General features: G+C 34.1%; 1 protein-coding gene across 9 annotated transcripts in view; it reads left to right on the top strand.

Moving 5' to 3' along the window:
* COP1 (COP1 E3 ubiquitin ligase) overlaps nucleotides 1-13,256 on the top strand; it is a 281,153-nt gene that overhangs the window by 120,468 nt on the left and 147,429 nt on the right. For all 9 annotated transcript variants that reach the window (XR_011611267.1, XR_011611266.1, XM_011746116.3 and 6 more), the window contains 2 exons: nucleotides 1,665-1,779; nucleotides 5,932-6,067. Coding sequence is in view for 7 of the 9 variants with exons in the window: in XM_011746116.3 (XP_011744418.1) it covers nucleotides 1,665-1,779; nucleotides 5,932-6,067 (251 nt within the window). In the remaining 2 variants the exon portion in view is untranslated. The remainder of the gene's footprint in view (nucleotides 1-1,664; nucleotides 1,780-5,931; nucleotides 6,068-13,256) is intronic.

Below are 13,256 nucleotides of genomic sequence, written 5' to 3'. Positions count from 1 at the left end.
TCTAGTCTATCATTGATGGACATTTGGGTTGGTTCCAAGTCTTTGCTATTGTGAATAGTGCCGCAATAAACATACAAGTGCGTGGGTCTTTGTAGTAGCATGATTTATAATCCTTTTGGTATATACCCAGTAATGAGATGGCTGGGTCAAATGATATTTCTAGTTCTAGATCCTCAAGTAATCGCCACACTGTCTTCCACAATGGTTCAACTAGTTTACAGTCCCACCAACGGTGTAAAAATGTTCCAATTTCTCCACATCCTCTCCAGCTTTTTAACGATCGCCATTCTAACTGGTGTGAGATGGCATCTCATTGTGGTTTTGATTTGCATTTCTCTGATGACCAGTGATGATGAGCATTTTTTCATATGTCTGTTTGCTGCATAAATGTCTTCTTTTGAAAAGTGTCTGTTTATATCCTTTGCCCCCTTTTTGATGGGGTTGTTTGATTTTTCCTTGTAAATTTGTTTAAGTTCTTTGTAGATTCTGGGTATTAGCCCTTTGTCAGATGGATAGATTGCAAAAATTTTCTCCCATTCTGTAGGTTGCCTGTTCACTCTGATGGTAGTTTCTTTTGCTGTGCGGAAGCTCTTTAGTTTAATTAGATCCCATTTATCAATTTTGGCTTTTGTGGCCATTGCTTTTGATGTTTGTTATGAAGTCCTTGTCCATGCCTGTGTCCTGAATGGTATTGCTTAGGTTTTCTTCAAGGGTTTTTATGGTTTTAGGTCTAACATTTAACTCTTTAATTCACCTTGAATTAATTTTTTTATAAGATGTAAGGAAGGGATCCAGTTTCAGCTTTCTACATATGGCTAGCCAATTCTCCTAGCACCATTTATTAAATAGGGAATCCTTTCCCCATTTCTTGTTTTTGTCAGGTTTATCTAAGATCAGATGGTTGTAGCTGTGTGTTGTTATTTCTGAGGCATCTGTTCTGTTCCATTGGTCTATATCTCTGTTTTGGTACCAGTACCGTGCTGTTTTGGTTACTGTAGCCTTGTAGTATAGTTTGAAGTCAGGTAGTATGATGCCTCCAGCTTTGTTCTTTTTGCTTAGGATTGTCTTGGCAATGTGGACTCTTTTTTGGTTCCGTATGAACTTTAAAGTAGTTTTTTCCAATTCTGTGAAGAAAGTCATTGGTAGCTTGATGGGGATGGCATTGAATTTAAAAATTACCTTGGGCAGAAGTGGCCATTTTCACGGTATTGATTCTTCCTATCCATGAGCATGGAATGTTCTTCCATTAGTTTGTGTCCTCTTATTTTGTTGGAAAAAGTCATTTTCTATTTGATAATTATTTTCTAACAATTTCTGGATATTAAAATTCCCAAAATTCTAAATTTTAGAATGGCATAATGAATTCTGTCTTCATTTTATTTGTAGAATTGAAGATGTTTCTCATTTTAGTCTTGTAAAACTGTCCTTTAGAGCTTAGTTTTAAAATCATTGTTAGTTTTAATCATTCTGTGAATGAATTTGGTATCTATTTTCACGTTAAAAGACAATTTTGAAAATACCTCAGAATTATAGTTTTTTTTTTTACCATTTGTAATCATTTTACTGTGATGAACTTCTGAAGGTAAATAAATGCTCAAACATTTGAGTATTCTGTGCAAAAGAAGAGTATTGTTTATTCTAAGTTACGTGTCTTATTATTTTAGACAAAGAAACAGCCTTGGTATAACAGCACATTAGCATCAAGACGAAAACGACTTACTGCTCATTTTGAAGACTTGGAGCAGTGTTACTTTTCTACAAGGATGTCTCGTATCTCAGGTATATATTTAGACCTTCTCAAATTATCTGAAATCTACATTTCAGATCTGTTTCTGGGTTTTTGTGCTGAATTTACGGAAGGTCCTAATTGCAAAGCAAAAGTGTGTGTTTTTGACACAGTCTACCAGATGATCATGGAGGTTCTTAGTGATCTTAGAGAATGTTATTTTCCAATGACAATTGTTTTCTATATTTGCGAATTCTGAATCTTTATCTGGCAAGCTAGATAAAGTTAAAAAGAAAGTCAGCCATGAATATGTAGCTAACAAAAATAAGTTTCATTCAGTTGCCTCCTATTTAACATTAAATAAACATGAAGTTCTAAGCACTGTCCTCTGTGCTGAGAATAAAAAGATGAAAAAACTGGTTTCTGTCATTAAGGAGTGTTGTAAATAGAGTCAGGGAAAGCAACAGATAAAGCAGTTCTGTGTGATGTTATGTGTTAAATAAATTTACAGGAGTATCATGAAAATAGATAATATTCACTAATATAACTGGTAGTAAAAAATCCAGGCTGAGTTGAAAATGGAGAGGTGTAAGGGAATGATCAGTGTAGGGATTTCAGAGGAGTTGTATATGTGCTATTCTAGTATAAATTAACTGAAAAAGATACTTAGAAACGTGTTCAAAGTAGAGGAAATAACATATGCAAAGACATGGATGTGATAGCATAGGATATTTCTATTACTGTAAAAAAGTAATTTAATTTTTCCTCTTTTTCTTAACTCTGTTCTTTAGTCTTTCTCAGTGTCTTTGCTCATCTATGAAGTAGAGACATTAACCCTAATGGGTTTTTTAATGATTGTAAGTGACATGTATAAGATACAATGCTTGGTACCTGTTGGGTGCTCAATTAATTCATGTCATTAATGGGGTATCTACTTAAACCCCACTAAGAGAGAAAAAAAATGGTCTGATATGTTATTGGTTGTTAAAAACTGAGTGTTGGTTTTCTCTTGAATAAATATGTTTATATTATTTATAACCTACATGTTGCTTAGATCCTACAGACAAATTTGCCTCCCGATTGGTGGTATAGGAAAAAATATATTAGATTTACAAAGCATTTTTCCTCTGAAGACCAAGGGAGAAGCCAAGATTTGCTTGTTTTTTGAAATTAACAACAAACAGTTTTTATACATGGAAAGCTTTCATTTATGGCCTGTGAATTGAGCCCCTTATTGTGCTTGTGTAATAATCTATAAATATAAACTACCAGAGGAAGTTGTTAAGTTGAAAGTAGCCCAATATCTGCATTCTGACTGGCAGAGTTCATGTTAACCCTTCAATACATTATTTGTTGGTATGATGTTGAAATACAACTATAGGCAAGTAGCAGACCTTTAAAAAAAGAGGTGGGAAAGAGATTGGGGTAGGCTGTTGTTAATAATCTTTAAGTCACTAACAGCATAGGCATGGTATGGAATAGTAAAGGTCATCACAAGTCATTTTATTTTTGGGAGGTAGCTTTACAAGACAGTAGAATAATAAAACCAGGAGGAAAATTAGATAGATTTTTATTTGTGTGGGTGTGACTGTATTGTACCTAAAACATGTCTCTAGTTTTCAGGAATCTTATGTTAGCTACCTAGTGTAATTATATTGCTGGATTTTAAGTTCCTCCTAGTACCTTTGACTGTAAAGGGGAAATTTTAACTTCTCTGAAACGGTGTAGCTAAGAGGTTGATTGTCCTTTGTATATTTTCAAATGAGAATCTAAATCCATCTGTATTCCCTAACTTTTATTTCCAACTTTCAAACTGAGAGATGGATATTAAAGAACTATTACTTTGGAGTTTCCATTGTAATTGAAAGAGGAAGTTAATTATAAAGCATTAGGAGAAAGAAAAGAGACATTGAATACACTTTTACAAACCAATTTGTAATTAGGATAGGAGAGGTGATATACCAGCAGATATGTTTGGATGTTGATGATAAAACACCACGCAAACGAAATTCTACCTTTTTGTAACCTCATAAGTTAAAACCAATTACTGTACTTTCAGATACTGAAATAACTAGTTTTATTGTTTTCTTTATGGTTTCTGTTGAAAGTAGCCATTAATGAGCTTATATGATAGGCAGAAATCCAGTTAGCCTAGAACAGGACTGTTAACCTAGAACAGAATACACAATATTAGAATGCTTGTTTTATGTACTTAGGAATTGATATCAAAATGGGCATGAATAGGATAACATTGAAACAGGTTTTAAATTAATAAAACCAACCATCTTTCCAGTATGTGGAATGTTAAATAACTCACAGTAATAGGTTTCCATATAAAAATAATCATTAACTATTATATCCAGACCACTCTGCAGTATGGTTGTGATTTTTAGTTTTGCAAATAACCCATGTTTTATTTATAATATGTGGAATTTCCTGAGAATAATTTTTGTAGAGCGAGAGTTTTATCTCAGTACCATTATGATATTGCCTATTAGGTAATTCCGTTTGCTCTCTTTAGAATGGAAGCACAACTAATTGTACCCTTTAAATCTAGGTGTTTTGATGAATTTACTTAGTGTTTAAATCTGTAAAATTTGTAAAGTATCAGGGACAAAAGCTCACTCAGTTTCCTCAAGTAATGTTATTTATTTTTCCTTTTTCTTTTTCTTTCTTTTTTTTTTTTTTGTAACGGAGTTTTGCTCTTGTTGCCCAGGCTGGAATGCAGTGGCGTGATCTTGGCTCACCACAACCTCTGCCTCCCGGTTCAAGCAATTCTCCTGGCTAGCCTCCCAAGTAGCTAGGATTACAGGCAGGCACCACCATGCCCGGCTAATTTTGTATTTTTAGTAGAGACAGGGCTTCTCCATGTTGGTCAGGCTGGTCTCGAACTCCCGACCTCAGGTGATCCGCCTGCCTCAGCCTCCCAAAGTGTTGGGATTACAGGTGTGAGCCACCGCACCAGACCCTGGTTTTTTGTTTTTTGTTTTTTAATAATATTTGTTACATAAATTTTGTCATGCAAACTGTTGTTTTCAAGATAACCTAGTATCTCCAGATAACATAAGTTCTTCACTGTGCTTTATATTTTCTGTATAACTCTTTTGACTTAATAATTCTGGCATCTTTTATTATGCTTACTCTTACTTCAGACAGCACTTAAGAAGGGAAATCATGAACGTTTGCCTTGAAAAGTTTGTGTGTGTGTGTGTGTATGAGCTTAGAATAAAGAAGCTATGAAAATACAGTGGTATAACAAACTTGTCTCAGTTTCAGTCTAGGAAGCTAAAGTGCTCATTGTTTTTATCATTCTTCAGAAAAGAAAGTATAAGTTCAAATGACAGTGCTGAAAAGCAGTGATTTTTTTAAATTTATGCTTTTAGTGTAGGTCTGTTTGTATTAATAGACTGGAGAATAGATTAGTTGTATTCTCAGGTACTTCGTAAACTGATTTTATGTTTTAAATCCCACATGATTTATCTTCAAATAGTTTACTGAAGTGAACTTTACCCAAGGTATTTGTATACTTTTCCACTGGATGGAATTATTGTTTTTCATATTTCACCAAGAGATTTGAATGAAAATTTATTTTTTCTTGATGAAGGTACTCTTTGAGGTAAATGGGAGCAATTTCAAACTTTTTTTGTTTTTTAGAATAGTTCGTAACATTGTAGTTTTCTACTCTCTTCCTGTAATAGAATTTGAAACATTTCAGTGTATTATTTGAGCAAATATTTCTTATTATTTATAAACTAATGTTATTGTAAACTGGATTTTAAACAAAACATGGGCATAAATATGTATGCCAGTAACCATGTTCCTTCAAACTAACAAATGCCCATCCGATATATGTTCTCTTCTTAACATCCTCACATTCTCCATTGATGGATTTTTATTTTAATGACTCTCAAATAGTAACTCTTTTATTATTATTATTTTTATTTTTCCAAGAAATTATTGCCATAAAAATGAGAATTCATAGTGGAAAGAGACAGTGTCTTTCAAAGAACCAAGACATTTTTTATTAAAGCTGAAAAATTAACCAGTTAAGTTGTGCAAACTAGTCTTTAGTAAAATCTAAATATTGTTTTTTGTATTTAGAATATAACTTTTAATTTGTGGATGTAGCTCTTTGATTTACTTTGCTGTTCAATTCATCTATTTTCTTTTTTTTCTGTTTTTTTTTTGTTTTTTTTTTCATATAGATGACAGTCGAACTGCAAGCCAGTTGGATGAATTTCAGGAATGCTTGTCCAAGTTTACTCGATATAATTCAGTACGACCTTTAGCCACATTGTCATATGCTAGTGATCTCTATAATGGTTCCAGTATAGTCTCTAGGTAAGTATTGGGCAAATTACTATTTTCTTTTGTAAAAATGTCTAGAATCTAATTGAATTTGTGAAACACTTACAGCATTATTTTTAAAAGAGTGGGTTCTGAAGTAGCCTGCCAATTATTAGTTCTGTGATTTTAGGCAAGTTCCTGAATTTCTATATGCCAAATTTCTTCATCTCTAAAATGGAATAATTGATAGTATCCATCTCATAAGGTTGTAGCTTGTTTTCTTGTACTATCTATGTCTGGTTTTGATGACAGTATGCTCTCCTCATAAGTGCTCCCACCTCTGGATTTTCTGGAAGTTTGTATAGAATTAGTATTATTTCTTCTTTAAATATTTTGTAGAATTTGCCAGTGAAGCTTCCAGAAATGAATTTTAATTATCAATTCAATTTTCTTAAGAGATTTAATCAGATTATCCATTTCTTCTTGATTTAGCATTATAATTAGTTTGTGTCTTTTAAGACATTTGTCCATCTTATCAGGGCTGTTAAACTTTTTGGCGTACAATTATTCATAATATTGCCTTATTATTCTCTTAATATCTTTGGATTGTATGATGATTTTCCCTCTTTCATACCTGACAGTGGATTTTGTTTCTTCTTACCTTTTTCCTGAAGAGTCTAGCTGAGAAGTTTATCAGTTTTGTTGATCTTCCCAGAGAGCCAGCTCTTGGTTTTATTGATAGGCTGTATTTGTCTGTTTTCTGTTATCATTAATCTTTGCTCTTAATTATTTTCATTCTTCTACTTTTTGAGGGTTTAATTTGCTCTTATATGCTAATTTCTTAAAGTAAAAATTGAGATCGTTTAGTTGATACCTTCTTTTCTAATATAGTTATTTTGTGGTATACATTTTCCTGTAACTACTGTATTAGCCACATCACAAAAAAGCTGATGTGATACTTTTCCATTTTAGTATAGTTCAAAGTACTATTTTAGCTTTCTTTTTATTTTTTAAAAAGTTTGTTTTTTAAAATTGACAGATAAAATTTTATGTATTTATTGCATACAGCATGTTTTGAAGTATATGTCAAAATACCTTTTAATTTCCATTTTGATTTTTCTCTTTGACCCATGGTTACTGAGGCTGTTACTAGTGTCCAAATATTGGGATTTTCCAGTGATCTTTCCATTACTGATTTTTTTATTTTTAAGGGACAGGGTCTAATTATGCTGCCTAGGCTATCCTCAGACTCCTGGGCTCATGCAGTCCTCCTGCCTCAGCTTCCCAAGTAGCTTTGACTATTACTGTACCCAGCTTGCTTTATATTATTTTTATCATTATTTGAAATGTTTAATGAAAGTTTATAATATACAGGAAAATAGAATGGAATAAGTCTTCACATAACCATCACCCACATTCAGCAGTGGTTAAGATTTTTCTGTACAAGTTTTATGTATCCTCTTCATTTTGATTACTTTTTGCTTAAGTATTTTATTATTTTTTTCCATGTTCCCTGACCACTTTTATTTTTTTATTGTTTTTTAATATTTTCAACTTTTTTTATAGATTAAATGGTACACATGGTACACATGCAGGTTTGTTACATGAGAATATTGCATGACACTGGAGCTTGGGGTCCTAACGTTTCTGTCACCCAGGCAGTGAGCATAGGTACACAACAAGTGTTTCATAAGCCCACGCCCCCTGCCTTCTCCCACATCCCCATCTAGTAGTCCCCAATAACTGTTGTTCCCATATTTACATTCATATGTCTTCAGTGTTTAGCTGTCACTTACAAGTGAGATGATATTATTTGGTTTTCTGTTCTTGCATTAATTCACTTAGGTTAATGGCCTCCAGCTTCACTCTTGTTGCTGCAAAGGACATGGTTTTATTCTTTTTTAAGGCTGTATTGTATTCCATGTGCCACATTTTCTTTATCCAGTCCACCATTGATGGCCACCTAGATTGATTACATACCTTTGTTACTGTGAATAACACTGCAGTGAACATACTAGTGCATGTGTCTTTATGGTAGAACAACTTACTTTCTTTTGTGCGTATACCTACTAATGGGATTGCTGGGTCAAATGGTAGTTTTGCTGTAAGTTATATGACGAAACTCCAAACTGCTTTCTGTAGTGGTTGATCTAGTTTGCATTCATAGGAACAGCATATAAGCATTCCCTTTTCTTCACAGCCTTGCCAAGTATCTATTGTTTTTTTGACTTTTTAATAATTGCCATTCTGTGATGAGATGGTATCTCATCCTGGTTTTGATTTTTATTTCTCTGATGATTAGTGATGTTGAGCTTTTTTTCATATGCTTGTTGGCAACTTGTGTGTGTTCTTTTGAGAAGTGTCTGTTTGTGTCTTCTCATTTTTTATTGGATTTTTTGTTTTTCATAGGTCGATTTAAGTTTCTTGTAGATTTTGGATATTAGGCCTTTGTCAGATGCATAGTTTGCAAATACTTTCACCCGTTCCATAGGCTGCTTAGTCTGTTGGCAGTTTCTTCTGCTGTGCAGAAGCTCTTTAATTTAATTAGGTCCCACTTGTCAGTTTATGTTTTTGTTGCAATTGCTTTTGAAGACTTAGCCATAAATTATTTGCCAAAGCCTATGTCAGGAAGGATATATCCTAACTTTTCTTCTAAGATTTTTATAGTTTGAGGTCTTAGATTTAGGTTTTAATTGATCTTGAGTTATTGTATATGATGAAAAGTAGCGGTCCAGTTTTATTCTTCTGTGCGTGGCTAGCTAGTTATCCAAGCACCATTGATTGAATAGGGAGTCCTTTCCCCATGGCTTATTTTTGTTAATTTTGTCAAAGATCAGATGGTGTAGGTTTGCAGCTTTATGCCTGGGTTCTCTATTCTATTCCATTGGTCTTATGTATGTTTTTGTACCTACCAGTGCCATGCTGTTTTGGTTACTGTAGCCTGATAGTATAAATTGAAATTGGGTGGTGTGATGCCTCCAAGTATGTTCATTTTGCTTACTACTGCTTTGGCCATTCAAGCTCTTTTTTTGTTCCATGTGAATTTTAGAATAGTTTTTTTCTAATTCTGTGAAAAATGACGTTGGTATTTTAAGGATAACATTGGATCTCTAAATTGCTTTGAACAATATTGCCATTTTAACAATATTGATTCTTCCAATCATGCTTATGGAAGAATTTTCCATTTGTTTGTGTCATCTTCAATTTCTTTCAACAGGGCTTTGTGTTCTCATTGTAGAGATCTTTCACCTCCTTGTTTAGATGAGTTTCTAGGTATTTTATTTTCTTTGTGGCTATTGTAAATAGGATTGTGTTTTTTTATTTCTTTCTCAGCTAGAACATTATTAGTTTACGGAAATTCACCAAATTTTGTACGTCAATTTTGTATTCTGAAACTTTACTGAATTTGTTTATGAGTTCCAGGAGTCTTTTGGCAGGGTCTTTATGGTTTTCTGTGTATAAAATCATATTGTCAGCAAAAAGAGATAATTTGACTTATTCTTTTCCTATTTGGATGCCATTTATTTCTTACTATTGACAGATTGCTCTGGTTAGGACTTCCAGTATTATGTTGAATAGGAGTGGTGAAAGTGGGCATCCTTGTCTTGTTCTAGTTGTGAAAGGGAATGGTTTCAGCTTTTGCCCATTCACTATTATGTTGGCTATGGATTTGTCATAGATGACTCTTACTGTTTTGGATTATGTTCTTTTGATGCCTAGTCTGTTAAGGGTTGTTATCATGAAGAGATGTTGGATTTTATCAAAGACTTTTTCTGCATCTTTTGAGATGATCATATGTTTTTTGTTTTTTATTCTATTTATGTGGTAAATCACATTTATTGATCTGCATATTGTGAATCAAGCCTTGCATTGCAGGAATCAAGCATACTTGATCGTGGCAAATTAACTTTTGATGTGCTCCTGGGTTCAGCTTACAAAATACTTGTATTTTATGATACAGAGTATTTTATTATAATAATAATAATAATTTTATAATACAGAGTATTTTGTTGAGAATTGTTGTACCTGTGTTTATGAGGGATATTTGCTTGAAGTGTTCTTTTATCATTGTGTCTCTGCCAGATTTTGGTGTCAGGATGATGCTGGATTCATCGAATGAATTAGGGAGAAGCCCCTCCTTGATTTTTTGGAAGTTTCAGTAGGATTGGTATCAATTCTTTGTACATCTGCTAGAATTTGTCTGTGAATCATCTGGTCCAGGGCTCTTTTTGGTTGGTAGTTTTGTTTTGTTTAAATTACTGATTCAATTTCTGAACTTGTTACTGGTCAGTTCAGATTTTCACTTTATTGTTTGAATCTTGGGAGGCTGTGTGTTTCCAGGAATTTATCCATTTCCTCTAGATTTTCTAGTCTGTGTGCATAGAGATGTTCATAATAATCTCTGAGGATCTTTTGTATTTCTGGGGTATTGGTTGTAATGTCATCTTTGTCATTTCTGATTGCACTTATTTTGATCTTCTCTTGTTTTTTCTTTGTTAATCTTGTTAGTGATTTATTAATCTTACTTACTCTTCTGAAGAACCAACTCTTGATCTTACTGATCTTTTGTATGGACTTTTGGATCTCAATTTCTTTCAGTTCTTCTCTGACTTTAGTTTTTTGTTCTACTAGCTTTGGGATTAGATTGTTCTTTTTCTTCTAGTTCCTCTACATGTGATGTAAGGTCATTAACTTGAGATCTTCCTAACCTCTTGATGAAGGCATTTTAGTGATATAAATGTTCCTCTCTACACTGCTTTAGCTGCATCCAAAGATTTTTGGTAAGTTGTATCTCTCTTTTCATTAATTTCAAAGAATTTTTTCATTCCTGCCTTAATTTCTTTGTTTATCCAAGGGTTATTCAGAAGCACATTGTTTAATTTTAATGTTTTGTGAGATCTTCTTGATACTGATTTCTGTGTTTATTCACTGTGGTCCAAGAGTTATGCTTGGTGTGATTTCATTTTTTTTTTTTTTAATTTACTGAGATTCGCTTCATAAGGCCAAGCATGTGGTCTATCTTAAAACATGTTCCACGTACAGATGAGAAGTTTATATATTCTGTGGTTGTTGGGTGTAGTACTACTCTGTGTATGTGTATCCAGTTGGTCAAGTGTAGAGTTTAAGTCCAGAATTTCGTTGTTAGTGTTCTGCCTCCGTGATCTGTCTAAAGGTGTGAATCGGGTATTGAAGTCCGCCACTATTTTTTTTTTTTTTTGAGATGGAGTTTTGCTCTTGTTACCCAGACTGGAGTGCAATGGCTTGATCTCGGCTCACTGCAACCTCCACCTGCAAGGTTCAAGCGATTCTCCTGCCTCAGCCTCTCGAGTAGCTGGGATAACAGGCACCTGCCACCATGCCTGGCTAATTTTTGTATTTTTAGTAGAGACTGGGTTTCATTATGTTGGCCAGGCTGGTCTCGAACTCCTGACTTCGTGATCCGCCCACCTCGCCCTCCCAAAGTGCTGGTATTACAGGCATGAGCCATCGTGCCCAGCCTGAAGTCCCCCACTATTATTGTGTGGCTAAGTCTTCTTGTAAGTCAAGAATAACTTGTTTTATGAATCTGGGTGCTCCAGTGTTGGGTGTGTATATGCTTAAGTATTTTAAAGCAAATCTCAGAAACTTATCTGCGTCTCTTAAAATGGATATTGTTAAACCACAGGGCTGCATCATGTCTAAGCAAATTAACAGTAATTCCTTGGTATAATCAGATTGCTAGTTCATGTTCAAATTTCTTAGAATAAATAACCCTAAAAAGATGTGTTTTGAGGCACATCAGGAATTTGGTAACTTTTAACTTGTCAAATATTGCTAAAACTTGGCATGCTTTTCATTTACAGGACTAAGATTTTAATTTATTATGTATATGAAGATCTTAAAATCTAAGCCATTAGCTAAAGAAAGTATTGCAGGAGATCTTTTATTGTATTCTAATAGCTGTTTAACTCAGTAATGAATAAGACAAAAATCATAATACGTTCCTTTATTTTTCTGTGTTGGCATTTGACTGAGTAAAATTTGAAAATGCAGCAGGTTATGGGGTGCATTTTATTACATGATTTAATTAACAAAGAATCATTGATAACCTAGCACAGGCTAGACCAGACTAGGCGTATGATCATGAGCAGGCCGGACATGATGCTTGGATTCAGGAGAGCCTACAATCTTATTTTAGTGCCCTTATAGATAAGAAATAAAAGAATAGTCTACGAAACAGTTCAGTTTGGAGCAACAGATTTGCATTCTTACTTAAATTCTTAACTGTATTAAGAATGTTTACTATGCTTTTAAGGACTTCAGAAATGTAGATTGAATGTGACATGGCAAGAATAAGTATCAAAGTTTACTTATAATATTGACCTGATATGTACGCACTTATCTGTAGTTATGTGACTTAGTTAAAATGTGATCCATATTAGAGCTCTGCTGTAGTGTTGATTTATGGCCTTGACCATTGTGAATTTATCCTGTATTGTATTTTCTTCCTTAAAAAAAATCAAAACTTTATTCTTAACATTGTTACAAAAGCAGCATCTCTACATGGAAGATGTGTGATTAGTTTTCAGTCTCTTTCATAAAAGAGTAATAATCCTTTTTAATTTTTTTTTTCATTCCTGAAAGCCATCTTAGTTTGGTTTTGGGGAACAGAGGGCTTTTTTCTTTTTCTTTTTTTTTTCTTGAGACAGAGTCTCGCACTGTCGCCCAGGCTGGAGTGCAGTGGCACAATCTTGGCTCACTGCAAGCTCCGCCTCACAGCTCTGGTGATTTTTTTGCTTTTCTTAGTTTCTCATATTCAAACACATCATTGATAATAAATTTACATAAAGCCTTTTAATTCCTCCCAAAAAAATGAAATTTTACTAATTTCTTTCAGAAAGAGGAATAAAGAGGCCAGGTGAGGTGACTCACACCTGTAATCCCAGCAGTTTGTGGGGCAGGGGCCAAGGCAGGCAAATCACTTGAGGCCAGGAGTTCGAGACCAGCCTGGCCAGCATGGCGAATCTCTGTCTCTACTAAAAATACAAAAATTAGCCAGGCGTGGTGGCGTGTGCCTGTAATCCCAGCTACTTGGGATGCTGAGACAGGAGAATCACGAACCTAGAGGCAGCGGTTGCAGTGAACTGAGATCACTGCACTGGGCAACAGAGTGAGACTCTGTCTCAAACAAAAAAAGAGGCCTAAACAAGTATTTGAGAAGGCAGATAATGTTGAATTTGTTGCATTATTTTGTTACTTTGCA

This window comes from Macaca nemestrina, chromosome 1 (assembly GCF_043159975.1).
Source record: "Macaca nemestrina isolate mMacNem1 chromosome 1, mMacNem.hap1, whole genome shotgun sequence".
Classification (NCBI taxonomy): Eukaryota; Metazoa; Chordata; class Mammalia; order Primates; family Cercopithecidae; genus Macaca; species Macaca nemestrina.
Note: the sequence above shows the minus strand (reverse complement) of the source record. Positions and strands in the feature narration are given on the sequence as shown.